At 45.3% G+C, this 15,959-nt stretch overlaps 1 protein-coding gene across 1 annotated transcript in view; it reads left to right on the top strand.

Annotated features, from left to right (window-relative positions):
- Nucleotides 1–15,048, top strand: part of HSD17B2 (hydroxysteroid 17-beta dehydrogenase 2) — a 43,147-nt gene extending 28,099 nt beyond the window's left edge. Inside the window, exons 2-4 of the mRNA XM_081807866.1 lie at nt 5,908–6,120; nt 12,119–12,304; nt 15,041–15,048. Coding sequence (XP_081663992.1) covers nt 5,908–6,120; nt 12,119–12,304; nt 15,041–15,048 — 407 coding nt within the window. The remainder of the gene's footprint in view (nt 1–5,907; nt 6,121–12,118; nt 12,305–15,040) is intronic.
- The last annotated feature ends 911 nt before the right edge of the window (nt 15,049–15,959 follow it).

The raw sequence follows: 15,959 nt of genomic DNA, 5'->3' as shown, positions 1-15,959 counted from the left end.
TTTATTTATTTATTTGAGAGAGAGAGAATGAGAGACAGAGAGCATGAGAGGGAGGAGGGTCAGAGGGAGAAGCAGACTCCCTGCCGAGCAGGGAGCCCGATGCGGGACTCGATCCCGGGACTCCAGGATCATGACCTGAGCCGAAGGCAGTCGCTTAACCAACTGAGCCACCCAGGCGCCCCAAGCACATCACAAATATTAACTGATAGAGGTACCATTATTAAGCCCATTTTATAGATGAGGAAACGGAGTTCACAGAGAGGCTAAATAAACAGACCAGGGTTGCACAGGTAGGGATGGTGGGACCCAGGCTTACCCCCAGGCTTCTATGCTACGCTTCCTAAGGACAAGCAGATGGCCTCCTATGAACTTTGGCTTTATTAATGCACCATTAAATAAAAACAAATACAGATTTAGTAAGGAGAGACTTTATTTGAAAGGGTTATTGTGGGGGGACAGGATTGTTGCAGTATGGGGAACACTCTGACCATAGGTCTGCAAGTATCCCAAGAGTTAGGCGAAAAAAGAACGTTGCTTTCATGGGAGTAAACGTGTCCCCACAGAACCAGGTGAGGGGAATTGGGATGGACAGGAGTGACATGCCCAGACAGAAGAGGAGAGAATGTTTCCCCCTGAGACCAGCCTGTTCTCCGGAGGGGCTGTGTGCTGGCTCAGGCTGAGGGTTGGCCAGGACCTGGGGAAAGGAGAGGATCTGTACCAAAGTTTAGCTAACAAGTATTTTGTTTCAATGATTCATTGGCAATTGGCAGTTTGGCTAATCATTTATGAAGCACTGAATGGAAGTTTGGAGGGCTTGGGTCTGTGGCCTTACCATTGGTAAACGAGGGGGACATCTATGAGTCTTATCTAAGTCACATGGGGAAGGTGACTTGTTTGCATTAAGTTGTTTCTGAAAACACAAAGAGTAGGGACATTTCTGTTTGCTGTTTTCCAGGATCACAGGGCCTGGCAGAGATCAACGTGTCATCACTCGGTTTGCATCCAGTACAGACACACCTCCTTTTAGGGCACTTTGCTTTAGTGTGCTTTGCAGATAATGTGATTTTTACAAATTGAAGGTTTGTGGCAATCCTGCATCGGGCAAGTCTATTGACGCCATTTTTCCAACAGCATCTGCTCATTTCATGTCTGTATGTCCCATTTTGGTAATTCTCACAATATTTCAAACTTTTCCATTACGATTTTATTTGTTATGGTGATCTGTGATCAGTGATCTTTGATGTTACTGTTGTAATTGTTTTGGGGTGCCATGAAGTGTGCTCATAAAAGATGGTGAACTTAACTGATAAAGGGTGTGTGTGTCTTGCCTCCTCCATTAAATGTCTGTTCCCAGATCTCTCCCCCTATCCTTGGGCTTCCCTGTTCCCTGAGACTCAGCAGCATCAAAATTAGACCAGTTAGTAATCCTACAATGGCCTCAAAGTGTTCAAGTGAAAGACAGAGTCCCCCATCTCTCACTCTAAGTCAAAAGCTAGAAGTGATTAAGCTCAGTGAGAAAGGCATGTTGAAAGCCGAGATAGGCTGGAGCCAGGCCTCTTGTACCAGTTAGCCAAGTTGTGAATGCAAAGGGAAAGTTCTTGAAGGAAATTAAAAGTGCTACTCCAGTGAACACGCAAATGTTAAGAAAGTAAAACAGCCTTATTGCTGATATGGAGAAAGTTTCAGTGATCTGGATAGAAGATCAAACCAGCCACAACATTCCCTTAAGCCAAAGCCTAATCCAGAGCAAAGTCCTAACTCTCTTCAATTCTGTGAAGGCTGAGAGGTGGGGAAGCTGCAGAAGAAAAGTCTGAAGCTAGCAGGGGTTGGTTCAGGAGGTGTAAGGAAAGAAGCTGTCTTTACAACTAAAAGTGCATGGCAAAGCAGCAAGTGCTGATGTAGAAGCTGCAGCAAGTTCTTCAGAGATCGAGCTGAGACCAAATCTGACCAACAGATTTTCGCTCAACAGAAGGACTGTCATAGCTAGGGAGGAGAAGTCAATGCCTGGCTTCAAAGCTGCAAAGAACAGACTGACTCTCTTATTAGGGGCTAATGCAGCTGGTGACTTGAAGTTGAAGCAAGTGCTCATTTACCATTCTGAAAGTCCTTGAGCCCTTCAGAATTATACTACATCTGCCCTGTCTGTGATCTATAAATGGGACAAAAAAGCATGGATGATAGCACACCCATTTACAACATGGTTTACTGAATACTTTAAGCCCACTGTTGAGACTGACTGCTCAGGAAAAAAAAGTTCCTTTCAAAATATGACTGCTTATTGACAGTGCACCTGGTCACCCAAGAGCTCTGGTGGAGATGGACAATGACATTAACGTTGTTTTCATGCCTGCTAACACAACATCCATTCTGCAGCCCATGGATCAAGAAATAATTTTGACTTTCATGTCTTATTATTTAAGAAACACATTTTGTAAGGCTAAAGATGCCATATGTAGTGATTCCTCTGATGGATCTGGGCAAAGTCAATTGAAAACCTTCTAGAAAGGATTCACCATTCTGGATGCCATTCAGAACATTCATGTTTCATGGGAAGAGGTCAAAATATTAACGGGAGTTTGGAAGAAGTGATTACAACCCTTATGCATGACTTTGAGGGGTTCAAGACTTCAGGGGAGAAAGTCACTGCAGATGTGGTGGAAAGAGCAGAAGAACCAGAATCAGAAGTGGAGCCTGAAGATGGAACCGCATTGCTGTAATCTCACGATAAAACTCTCAGTGGGTGAGGAGTTGCTTCTCATGGATGAGCGAATGAATGGTTTCTTGTGAAAGTGGTTTCTACTCTCGGTGAAGATGTTTTGAAGATTGTTGAAACGACAACCGAGGATTTAGAATAGTACATAAACTGAGTTAATAAAGCAGCAGAAGGGTTGGAGAGGATTGACTCCAATTTTGAAAGAAGTTCTACTGTGGGTAAAAGGCTATTAAATAACATCACATGAAACAGAGAAGTTGTTCGCAAAAGGAAGAGTCAATTGATGTGGCAAGCTTTATTGTTATCTTATTTTAAGAAATTGCCACAGCAACCACCATCCCGCTTGGTCAGCAGCCAACAGCTTCGAGGCAAGACCCTCCACCAGCAAAAAGATTATGACTTGCTGAAAGCCCAGATGATGGTTATCATTCTTTATCAATAAAGTATTTTTTAAATGGATTAATTTATTTTAAGCGGGCTCCACACCCAGCGTGGGGATTGAACTCACAACCCTGAGATCAAGGATCGCATGCTCTACTGACTGAACCAGCCAGGCGCCCCCGTTAAGTTATTTTTGAATTAAGCCATGTACATTGGTTTTTTTTTTTTTTTAGACATAATGCTTTTGTACATTAGACTACAGTATAATATAAACATCACTTTTCTATGCACTAGGAAGTCAAAACATTCATTTGACTTGCTTTATTGTGGTGGTCTAAGACTGTATCAGCAGGATCTCTGAGGTTTGCCCATATCTACTACCTGCCAGGATCTTCCTAGGAACTTTCTCCAGAGAGAGTTAAGGCCGAGGTTCACGAAGCTGGTCAAAGGCACTACCTTCAAAAATATCTTCCAGATTGGGCGCCTGGGTGGCTCAGATGGTTAAGCATCTGCCTTCGGCTCAGGTCATGATCCCGGGGTCCTGGGATCGAGTCCCACATCGGGCTCCCTTCTCCTTGGGAGCCTGCTTCTCCCTCTGCCTCTCTCTCTCTCTGTCTCTCATGAATAAATAAATAAAATCTTTAAAAAAAAAATATCTTCCAGATTGTTCTCTGCTCAGAGAACATGGGGTCAGGATCAATGTGTCTCCTTCTTCTCTCACTTAGCGTAAAGTTTTCAAGATTCACCACTGCCGTAGTGTGTATCACAACTTTACTCCCTCCTATGTCTGAATAATATTTTACTGTATGGATACACCACATTTTTTTGTCCAATCATCAATTGATAGACATTAGGGTGGACAACAGATTCTCACCTTCCTCTGTACATACCCTGGCTGACTTTGCTGCATGGAACCGAGGGCCACAGCCTTCATCTCTGCACAGCAGAATGATTCTCTGTGCAGAGAGGGAACGTGCTGGCACCTGATAGGACACAAACCTGTCAGGGGAACTGGAAGCTTTAAAATTCATGGCCCCAATATGTCCAGCTGTGCCAACAGGAAGCAGAAACACAGGGTGTGGTGCTTTACAAGTGGGAGGGGCCCTCCATGAACACCTGGCCTCACCCAGTGGAGCATGTATAACCCAGCTCTAGATCCACTCTTCACTCCAATCTGGTTCTAAGTTAGTTATTTTTAGGTTAATCATACCCTTCCTTGCTGGGCCACAAGAGGACCATTCTGGAGCTGGCTTCCCCATACCTCCCCTCTCTACTTATACAGATAAAGGAGAAGGTGGCTGGTCCAGGATGATGAAGAGGCATGGACTTGGGTTTAGACACGGACATACAAGGAGGAAGGGGATGGAGCAAAAGTTAAATGCAATCAGCATTATTTATAGTAGCCAAAACATGGAAGCAACCCAAGTGTCCATTGATAAATGGATGGAAAAAGAAGATGTGGTACACACACACACACACTCACACACACACCACATGTACATGCTGGGATATTCTGCAGCCATAAAAAAGAATGAGAGCTTGCCATTTGCAACAACATGGATGGACCTAGAGGGTATTCTGCAAAGTGAAATGAGTCAGACAGAGAAAGACAAATACCATATGAGTTTACTTGTATGTGGAATTTACAAAAAAAACCACAAACAAACAAATAAACAAAAAACCAGAAACAGACCCAGAGAACAAAGTGGCAGCTGGGGGCTGGGCAAAATGGGGGAAAGGGAGTGGGAGGTAGAGGCTTCCAGTTATGCAATGAATAAGTCACAGGGATGAAAGGCACAGCATAGGGAATACAGTCGGTGGTATTGTGAGAGCGCTGTGTGGGGACAGATGGTGGCTACAATTGCGGAGAACACAGCAGAATGTATAGAGCTGTGGAAACACTATGTTGTACACCTGAAACCAAGGTAACATTGTGTCAACTCTAACTTTTAAAAAGTTAAATGCAATCAATTATGGCAACTCGATGCCTTCATTCCATAATAGGGGTGCCTGAGGAGCAGGAGTGCCCACTCTTTTATTTATTTATTTGTTTATTTATTTATTATTCTTATGTTAATCCCCATACATTACATCATTAGTTTTAGATGTAGTGTTCCATGATTCATTGTTTGTGCATAACACCCAGTGCTCCATGCAGAATGTGCCCTCCTCAATACCCATCACCAGGCTAACCCATCCTCCCACCCCCCTCCCCTCTAGAACCCTCAGTTTGTTTTTCAGAGTCCATCGTCACAGGAGTGCCCACTCAAGTGCAGGTGGCTATGAGCCACCATCTTTCATAACCTAGAAGGAACTGGGAAGCCTCTTGTTGTTGACTTGTGTCCACTCTGAAGCAGGACCCAACATTTTGTTAGATTTCTAAAACCCCAAACCAACTGCAAAATATTAATTTGCAATGAGTGACTCACTGAAGATTTTATGGAGTGATGGAGATTACATCAAATATGACACAATGGAGATTAATAGAAAAATCTCCAGTAGATGTCTTAGTTCTCCCTCCTCAGTTCTTTAACCACCAACCACTCCTAGACCATCCCTTCATCAGCAATCCTCCTCCTACTTAGGCCCCCATTCCAAATTCTACCTTGCTTTTCTTCTTTTTATACAGATAAATGTGTCTGTTTCAGCTTCTCTGCCCATTTTCCCACTTAGCAGATAAAGAAAGGTCCTCAAGTCCCACTCGCTCCAGAAAACATGGAGAATCATACATAGTACGCAGTGTTTTCTTTATTAAGTAATTTCTCCTGCCACTTGGGTTTGAACCCACTCTGTATTGCCTTAACCATTTGCAGGTGGCGATTCCGGATTTGGCCATGCTCTGTCTAAATATCTGGATGAGCTTGGCTTCACGGTATTTGTGGGAGTTCTGGATGAAACAGGATCAGGAGCAGAGGAATTGCGAAGAACCTGCTCCGAGCGCCTCTCTGTGCTCCAGATGGACATCACCGACCCACAGCAGATAAAAGACGCCCACAGAAAAGTGGTGGAAAAGTTGCAGAACAGAGGTACTGTCTTCATCTGTCCATGTCCTCAATTGCCCCCCACCTCCTCACAAATGACCAACACTGGTTCCTACTGCCCTCTAGTCCATCTGGCTGCTGACCACACCTTGAGGACACCTGTACCAGCCACCTGTCACTTGTTCAACCGCCCCCCCCCTGACATGGGCCTCTGGCAGACACAAAGATGGTATGAGTAAGTCAGGAATGGCCCATCCTCACAGAACTTGAAGAATTACTTAACCCATTCGTCCAACATTGGCTTGATTGCTCTTCCATTACTTACCTTCATGCCCCCATTGCTTTCCTCCTACTAATATTAACATGGATCAGATTTAAAAAAAAAAGTTTAACAATCACTTTCTTCCTTTAGCCACAGCCCTTTTTCTTCCCTTTCCTTTGTGGTCCAGCTCTTTGGAACCCTACTGCCCTGTTTTTACTTCTTCACCTTCAATCCCGCGTTGGCTAACTGGTCTGGCCGAGCTAATACATATCATCCTGAACACCAAGCTCTTTACCTCTCAGCAGTATTTCAATGTGTTCATTACCTTCCCTTGTCTTAACTTCGGGGTCTCCAGCCCCCGCCCCACACTGCCTCCCTAGTTCTCTGATCATTTTTCTGCTTCTCCTGCATGAACCCCTTCCTCCATTCCTCCCATAGATGTGAATGTTTCCAAGGGGCTCCATCCCCAAACTTCCCACTCCACATTATCTGGGCTGAGCTGTTCTCTGTCTGTGCTAGGGACTCTCAACCCAGCTGCACATTAGAATCACCCGGGGAATGTCTGAAAATACCCGTGCTTGGGCCCAAGATGGAGGACCCAGCTGAAAATTCTGTGGGACCCCTTGTTTAAAAAAATGATTAAGACTTGAAGATGATGCTAACAGAGAATTAAAACAAGCATGAGACCTTTCAGAAGCACAGGACCCTCTGTGGCTGCACAGGCCGTGCACCCATGATGCCCACCCAGCCTGGGCACCGTCCTGCAAACAATTAAATCAGTGTCTACATGGAAGGACTCAGCTGATCCTGCAATAAGGGGGCTGCTACTGTTGCTCTCCTTTTGCTAGGAATGTCAGCTGTAAAGAAGATCCTATTTGGGGGCCCAGGTCTCAGTATATTTGAGAGCTCCTTAGGTGATGCCAGTCTTCTGCCAGAGTTGAGAAACAGTGAGATGTATGCCAGTCGCTTCCAGATCTATATTACTAACTTAGCCCTCTTCTCAACATCTGGACTTCTATGCATATAAAATTGTCTGCCCCGCATCCCACCTGGTCAGGTTTGTCAAAACCTGACCTCATTATCTTTTCCCCGGTTGCCGGTCTGCAAGTGAGCTTCACCCTGCTCCAACCCTGGAACTGCCATCTAGTCTGTCATCCAAGCCAGCAGCCTGGGGGTCACTGAGACCTGCAGCTTACCCTCAGTCCCTGAATCCTGTTGGTCCCGAGTCCTTCAGTTCCTTTTTTTTTTTTTTAAAGATTTTATTTATTTATTTGACAGAGAAAGACACAGCGAGAGAGGGAACACAAACGGGGAGTGGGAGAGGGAGAAGCAGACTCCCTGCCGAGCAGGAAGCCCGATGCGGGACTCGATCCCGGGACTCCAGGATCATGACCTGAGCTGAAGGCAGTCGCTTAACCAACTGAGCCACCCAGGCGCCCCCGAGTCCTTCAGTTCTATCTCCTAGATCTTTATCATCCCAGTCCCTTTCTGTCATCACCAGGCTGCTATGGCTTAGTGCAGGCCCTCACCTTCCACCGGGGCCCCTCAATAGCTTTCCTTTCCCATTACTTTCCAAATGGACAGCAATCTTTACAATGTGCACTTTACAATGTCACCCATCTCCTAAAAACCCTTGGACATACAGAGCCTCCATGTCTGTGTTCCTCCCATGAGCCAGCCTGTGGTAGATGTTTTGCTTTGTCTCATTGAATGGTTCAGTGGTTCTCTATCCACCACCAAATAAAATCTAAACATCTTCACAAGGATTTGAGGGCTTTCAGGATAATAGCCCTGGACAAACCCTTAATTTGCAGTACCTGATGGTCTACTCAGTAAATTCTGATTGGTTTCCAAAATAGAATGTGCTAAATGTTCCACATCTTTGCACATTCAGCTTCCTCTTACCCAAATTTCACTCTTGCCTCTATTCCCTTTTTCTAAGACTCTTGACTTTGTCCAACTGCAGATTCTACTCCCACAGGAGACCTGGCTCAAACATAACATCTCTTGCATGACCTTCCTCGTGATCCAGGTTACATTATTCACTTCCTCTTCTGGACACTCACTTGTTATGTCCTGCATACACTTGTATTACTGCATTATTATAAATATCTGTCCATCTCCCACTCCTCACCGCTAGGTTCCTTAAGAACCAGATCCATGTTTCCATAAGGATTCTTTCAGATGCCAGTGGCATGGCCCTATTCGAAATTGCTAATGTACAAAGGAATGTATATGCTTAATTGAAAAGACCTGTTGGCTTCAGGCATGTCTGGATCCTAAAGCAATGTCATCAGGGTTCAGTCTCTGTTTCTTTTCTTTTCTTTTTTTTTTTTTTAAGATTTTATTTATTTGAGAGAGAGACAGAGAGTGCGCGCTCAAGAGAGAGCACAAGCTGGGGGGAGGGGCAAAGGGAGAAGGAAAAGCAGGCTTCCCGCTGAGCAAGGAGCCTGATTGGATTCTGGGCTCCATCCCAGGATGCTGGGATCATGACCTGAGCCGAAGGCAGACGCTTAACGACTGAGCCACCCAGGCGTCCCTAATTAATATTATTTTTAAACTTAATAAGTCCCCACAGGTATAATGAGCTTACTGGCCAGCTTAAAATTCTTTTTTTTAAAATATTTTATTTCTTTATTTGACAGAGAGAGACACAGCGAGAGAGGGAACACAAGCAGGGGGAGTGGGAGAGGGAGAAGCAGGTTTCCCGCGGAGCAGGGAGCCCGATGCGGGGCTCGATCCCAGGACCCTGGGACCATGACCTGAGCCAAGGCAGACACTTAACGACTGTGCCACCCAGGCGCCCTGGCCAGCTTAAAATTCTATGGCAGGGGTTGGCAAACTATGGCCCTGGTTTATTATTTTTTTTAACATTTTATTTTGAAAGAATTGTAGATTCACAGGAAGTTGCAAATAAATGTACAGAGAATTCCTGTCCATGCTTCGCCAAGTCTCCCTCAATGTTAACATGTAGCATAACTATGGTACAATATCAAAACCAGGAAACGGGCGTTGGTATAATCCACGGAGCTGATTTAGATTTTGCCAGCTATATATACAAGTGTGTGTGTGTGTGTGTTTGTGTGTGTGGCTTTGTGCAAAAACTCCACAATCAAAACACAGAACTGTTCCATCACCACCAAGCTCTCTCATGCTACATTTTTATTTTTATTTATTATTATTATTATTTTTGAGAGAGAGAGCGCCAGCAGGCGGTGGGGACTGGGGAGGAGGGGCAAAGGGAGAAGGAGAGAGAGAGTCCTAAGCAGGCTCCATACCCTGGGAAGCCTGATGCGGGACTCGATCTCATGACCCTGAGATCTCCACCTGAGCTGAAATGAAGAGTCAGATGCTCAACCGACGGAGCCACCCAGTTAGAACAATCAGAAGAAGAATATTATTTTGGCAAGTGACATTTAAATGGAATTCAAACGTCCATGTCCATAAATCAAGTTTTATTGGAGCCCTGCTCCCATTTTCATTCATCTGCAGATGAAGTCTACAGCTGCTCTTTCACTAAAATGGCAGAGTTGAAACAGTAGCACCTCAACTAAAATAGTCACCATCTGGCCTTTCCTAGAAAACGTTTGCTCACCCCCATTCTAGTGCAACCTCAAGCTGCTGCCTGAATGTTGCCTGTCAAAGGTGTGCATCAGGCTGAGCGCATTAAAACCATCACCTGGAGGGGCTAGCACAAGCATCCTCTGCACCCATCAGCATCCTCCTAATAGCTCTTGAGCTCTTACTACGAGCCGGGCATTCTCTCACTTAATGTCCCAGTCATTACTGTGTGCAAATGTCAGACCCCCAGCTCAGGGACGTGAGAAGTGTCATTTATTTTCTACAACTCAACTCTGTTTCTATTTTGAGCTGTCTTTCTGCCATGTGCCAAGAACCATTTCAGTTTGAGCTTCACCTCATTTCCCCAGGGTAGCATCTAAATTCCTGGGGATGAGACATTTCATCCTCGATCATCAATGCTTCATGCTGGCCCCCTCGGAGATGTCCAATGCTCTGTCCAGTCCTTGTGCAATCTGGCTGCCACCTACCTCCTTGATGCCAGCAAGGGCTGGACCTCCTGCCATTTGTGTCTCTGTTAGCGCTGAGGCTCATTCGGCTTTGGTACCTACCGCAGGCTCTTGCACGGGAGCGGGCATGTCCTGTCACAGATGCTGAGCTTCAACAACAATTTCTGATCGCCATTCCGATCCAACAGGTCTGAAGTGGGGTTCTAGAATTTGCATTTTTTTTTTTTTATTTTGAGAGAGAGAGTGCACACGTGCAAGGGGAGGGGGAGGGGCAGATGGAGAGGGAGAGAGAATCTTTTTTCTTTTTTTGTAAAGATTTGATTTATTTATTTGACAGACACAGCGAGAGAGGGAACACAAGCAGGGGGAGTGGGGGAGGGAGAAGCAGGCTTCCCAAGGAGCAGGGAGCCTGACGCAGGGCTCGATCCCAGGACCCTGGGAATCACGACCTGAGCCGAAGGCAGATGCCTAACGACTGAGCCACCCAGGCGCCCTGGGAGAGAGTGAATCTTAAGCAGGCTTCACACCCAGCACAGAGCCCAAAGCGGGGCTCCATCTCATGATCCCGAGCTCATGACCTGAGCCGAAACCAAGAGTCGGATGCTTCACCGACTGAGCTGTCCAGATGCCCCTGGAATTTGCATTTCTAAGTTTCCATTTGATGCTGCTGGTTCTGGACCTCATCTTGAGGATCATTATTCTAAACCACGCTGAGGCTCGGAACTCAGAGAATCTGCTTCAGGTCTGCCTAACTAAACATACCCCAGATTCTGTCACCTCTGTCGGGTAAAGAGGACCCAGGTCACTCACCTCTGCTACAGATCCTGCCCCCTGAAAAAGATCTGGAGTTCTTGTATTACCTCTTTCCTGCTTCTTAGAGCCATGGTTCCCAAGCTTATTTGTACATTGGAATCACCTGGGGAATTTTTAAATTCCATGTCAAGGTCCCTTCTCTCCCCTACCCCAGAATTTCTGATCTAATTGGCTGGGATGTGGCTGGGCATTGGGGGGTGGGGGTGGGGCGTTAAAAAGCCCCCCAGGTGATTCTAACATGCAGTTAAGGTTGAAAACCACTACTTGTGGATGTGGTCCAGACCTGCAGCATCAACATCACCTGGGAACCTGGTAGAAATGTAGATTCTCAGGTCCCATCCCAGACACCCTAAATGAGATTCTCTGGAGGTGGGACCCAGCAAACTGTTTGAACAAGCCTTCCTGGTGATTCTGATGCAATCAACAGGATTAGGCTGGTTGGGGAAGGGACTAGGGCTCAGGGACTCTGCAGTCTTCTTAGTTCTTGGCACCTCTCTAGTTTTCCTGTTTCCCTGAATTAGGGGATCTCTTCTAGCCTAGGGATAAGGCTCGTATATCATCCTGCCTGGTCCTCAAGATATTAGACTGTCTCTACACAGTCCTTTGAGGGAGAAACATGGTATAGACTTTTATTACTCTCCCCCTTGCTGTGTCCTCTGTCCCCAGATACTGCAAATATCTAGCTATATCTAGGGAAGTGCTTTAAGGAAGAGAAAATACCTCCAAAAACCCATCGCTTACTATCTCAAATTTACTCTCCACACAACCCCCCAGAGTAGGTAGTTTTAGGTGTTCAAGGAGATTAAGGTCCAAGGGTTTGAGTCGTCTGCCTAGATCCTAAATCTCAAAGGGGCCCTTTACACTCCAGAGCTTCAAGTGTTAAAAATCCTCCTGCTCTTCAGCATCACTGGACATCAAAGCCATTCCTTTCTGTCCTCAGGACTGTGGGCTGTGGTCAACAATGCTGGGATCATCGGCTTACCAGCCGACGGGGAGCTCATTCCCATGACTGAGTACAAAAAATGCATGGCTGTGAACTTCTTCGGGGCTGTGGAAGTCACGAAGGCATTTTTGCCTCTTCTTAGGAAATCCAAGGGCAGGCTGGTGAACATCAGCAGCATGGCAGGTGAGTTGGCCTTTTCCCTCAAGGTTGTGCGATGCGTGTTGTGCAAGACCTGGCTTGTTACATTCTTTGTGCGCCAAACGAGAAAGCAGGACACGCTCCTGCAGGGCTGGGTCAAGATTAGTCAAATTCTATGTTTACCGTTGATCTTAATACAATAAAACCTTGCCTTTCAAATCCTTTCATGTATAAACTATTACCTCTCAACTCATCTATTCATTACCAGGGATTTAGGGTTTTATATATCTTCATAGCACATAAGCTTCCTGGATTTGGACAGGAAATCCCACACAGAGTTACTGGTAATCCGTTTTCAACCCTCTTTGAACTGGGCACACTGTGTTCCCTGTGAGATGAGTAGGCAAGTGTCTCCACTGTTGGCACAGCCGGAGCTCACATCTTGGTCGGCTGCCCACTGGAGCTTTCCCTAAGATCCTTCCCATCATTTTACAATCTCAAGGCAGTTGGGTCAGATGTGACATTTGATGACTCATCTTTTTCCATCTCGAAGAACAGAGAATCAGCAACTTGAGTCCAGGGTTTAACAACCTCCCTTCCATAAACAATGCTCATGTATGCCATAACACATCCTTTCTTCTGGGACAGGTTTTATTTTCCAACTGGGGTTCCTTAGATCCTGACTTGGCTTTGGGAATGTCCTTGGAGTTGTCTTTCAGGACACCACATGGGTGAAGGGGAAGCCAAGGGGGCGGGGGCTTGGACTCTAGGATCCTGCGTTTGAATAGAGGAACACTGCTCGTCTCTGTTTGATCTGTTGGTTCCAAAGAATATTTTCTTTTTTTAATGAGGCATCCAGTAGTTATTTTATTTTGTTTCATTGTTTTTTGAGGGGATGTTCTTTGTATTAACTAGGCAATTATCGTTGTCCATCATACTCCCTTTCCTGGCTTTCACTCAACTTCCTTGAACTTAGCTACTATGTGAGTGTGTGTTACTAAGTTGTTGGTTGGCCTGAGGAGGAAAGAAGCAAGGAAGGAAGGAAAAGAGGGAGGGAGGAGGAGAAAGAGAATGGGGAGAGAGAAGTCTAAGGTGGTTAAGAGCAATGAGTATTGTATATATATATATATTTTTTTTTAAAGATTTTATTTATTTATTTGACAGAGAGAGACACAGTGAGAGAGGGAACACAAGCAAGGGGAGTGGGAGAGGGAGAAGCAGGCTTCCGGCGGAGCAGGGAGCCTGATGCGGGGCTCGATCCCAGGACCCTGGGATCACGACCTGAGCCGAAGGCAGACGCTTAACGACTGAGCCACCCAGGCGCCCCAATGAGTATTATATTTTAACTTGTATGAGGACCCTGAAGTATTTCCAATTTCTTGCTACCTACGGAAGCAAACAAATCCTGGGAAAACACATTTGCAGTATTTCACCCTTATCTTTCTTCTGAACTCCACCTTCAAATTTTTACCTCTGTGGAAACCTCACCTTTCTCAGTGCCCTGGCACAGCCTGGTACTTCTGAAAAAGTCTCCCATGTTCCTTGCCTCACTCATTCAACAAATATTTACTGAAATAACTGATCATTACCTGCTTCTTGACACATTGACAAGAAAGTTTTTCTTTCTTTTTTAAAGATTTTATTTATTTATTTGACAGAGAGAGAGAGGGAGCACAAGCAGGGGGCTACAGGGCAGGGGGAAGGAGAGGCAGGTTCCCTGCTGAGCAGGGAGCCTCATGCAGGGCTTGATCCCAGGACCCCAGGATCCTGACCTGAGCCGAAGGCAGACGATTAACTGACTGAGCCACCCACGCACCCCAGTTTTTCTCTTTTCTTTGTTCTCAACTTGGAGAAGCCCATTCAGAAGATTTTACTTTAGTTATCACCTAACATGCACACTACGTGCTATGGGCCTGGTGTCTGGCATATAGGAAGCTCAATGAATAAATGAAGAAATGCAAGTGTGAGAATAAATGAAGCATGGATGAATGAATGAAGGAGTAAAGAATTTACAGTGCAGAGGATGCCCATTCATACATCTTCAACTTGGCTTCTACAGCTCTTTCCTTTTTTTAAAAAAGATTTTATCTATGTATTCAGAGAGGGAGAGAGAATGTGCTTGCATGCATGAGTGGGGGAGGGGCAGAGGAGAGGGAGAGAGAGAATCCCAAGCCGATTCCCCGCTGAGCACAAAGTCCTATGCAGGGCTCAATCCCACCAACCGAGATCCTGACCTGAGCGGAAATCAAGAGTCGGACGCTCAACCAACTGAACCACCCAGACGCCCCTTTAATGCAATTTTTAAAAATATTTATTTATTTGAGAGAGAGAGAGAGAGAGCACGAGAATGTGAACAGGGGGAGGGGCAGAGGAAGAAGGAGAAAGAAAAAGAGAATCCCAAGCAGACTCCACACTGAGTGCAGAGCCTGATGCGGGGCTTGATTCCACAACCCAAGATCATGACCTGAGCCAAAATCAGGAGTCTGACACTCAACTGACTGAGCCACTCAGGTGCCCTTCTAAAGCTTTTTCTAAGCCAAGACTCAGGACTCTCTTCTCATATATTTCCACTGGAGGGAAACTTGAGTGTTAAAATAAATCACATACCTTCACTCTTATTCTCACCGTGGACGTGCAAATTCTTTACATCCAGCCTTACTATTTCCATTCCATCATTTTACCATCATCACCAAGTCAACATGTCTGAAACCAAAGTTGTTATCAGCAAGTCAAAGCTTGCTCCCCTTCTTTCTGTTCTTCTCCTTGTCTGTTGAATTGCAGAGCTTTGAGCCTTCTTGGATTTGTTTCTCCCTCTGCCTTTCCCTCCTTTCTCCCACCCAGTCAGTCACCAAGATGTACGGAGTCTTCCTTTATCACATCCAGTTTTAAATCCTTATGTCCCAAAGAAACTCCAGAAATAAGTTCATTTGTCGGACTCCAAAGCCACCTAAGGTATTTTATAAAGTTGTTAAAGTAATAGCAAGAAATCAGAACAGATGGGAAGCATATGTACCTGATAGAGCAGGCGTTTGTAAAAAGATAGGAGCAAAACTCTTAAATGATGCTTATAGTTTCCTTCAGTGATGAGAAGCAGAGAAATTCAGCAGAAAACAAAATAAGGGAATCCCTACAACTTGGCTGACAAGAATTTTGCAAAACAATGGAAAAGATTTTGGGCAGGGCGATAAGGAGCTAGAATGTAACACGGGGGATCAGGGAAGTCAAAGCATGGATAAAAGACAATAAATAACCAACCAATCCATAGAAATTAGCATCCACCTTAATGCCAACTTGATGCATCTCTTGGCAAAGTTAATGATATAATAGCAATTTTGGAAAACGTGCTTATCTGGGAATTCATCCCTGGTATTTTTCTCATTTTGAAGTAGGGGTCATGGAGAGAGACAGGCAACCAATCACTAATAAGTGTTCTTTAAAGGAGCTCATGGTAGCCCTGACCCATCAGGTTATCTTGAGCCTGGTGTACCCCTTCCACCCTCTGCATGACAAGAATTTCAGTGGGGTAGATTTATCATGGAAGTTTGCTTCAGCCAGGAGGAGCTGAGCTGGAATCAATCATTCTGTTCCAGTTATCTGTTGCTGCATAACAAATAATCCCCAAAAAAGTATCTCAGGCTGGTGTGAGTAGGTAGGTAACCGGTTTGGTAGACAGTATAGTGGTTCCTCAAATCCATGCACA

The sequence above is a fragment of the Leptonychotes weddellii genome, chromosome 16 (genome assembly GCF_054177405.1).
Source record: "Leptonychotes weddellii isolate Sample4059 chromosome 16, ASM5417740v2, whole genome shotgun sequence".
NCBI classification, from domain to species: domain Eukaryota; kingdom Metazoa; phylum Chordata; class Mammalia; order Carnivora; family Phocidae; genus Leptonychotes; species Leptonychotes weddellii.
The sequence above is the reverse complement of the archived record's forward strand: the minus strand, read 5'-3'. Positions and strand labels throughout refer to the sequence as shown.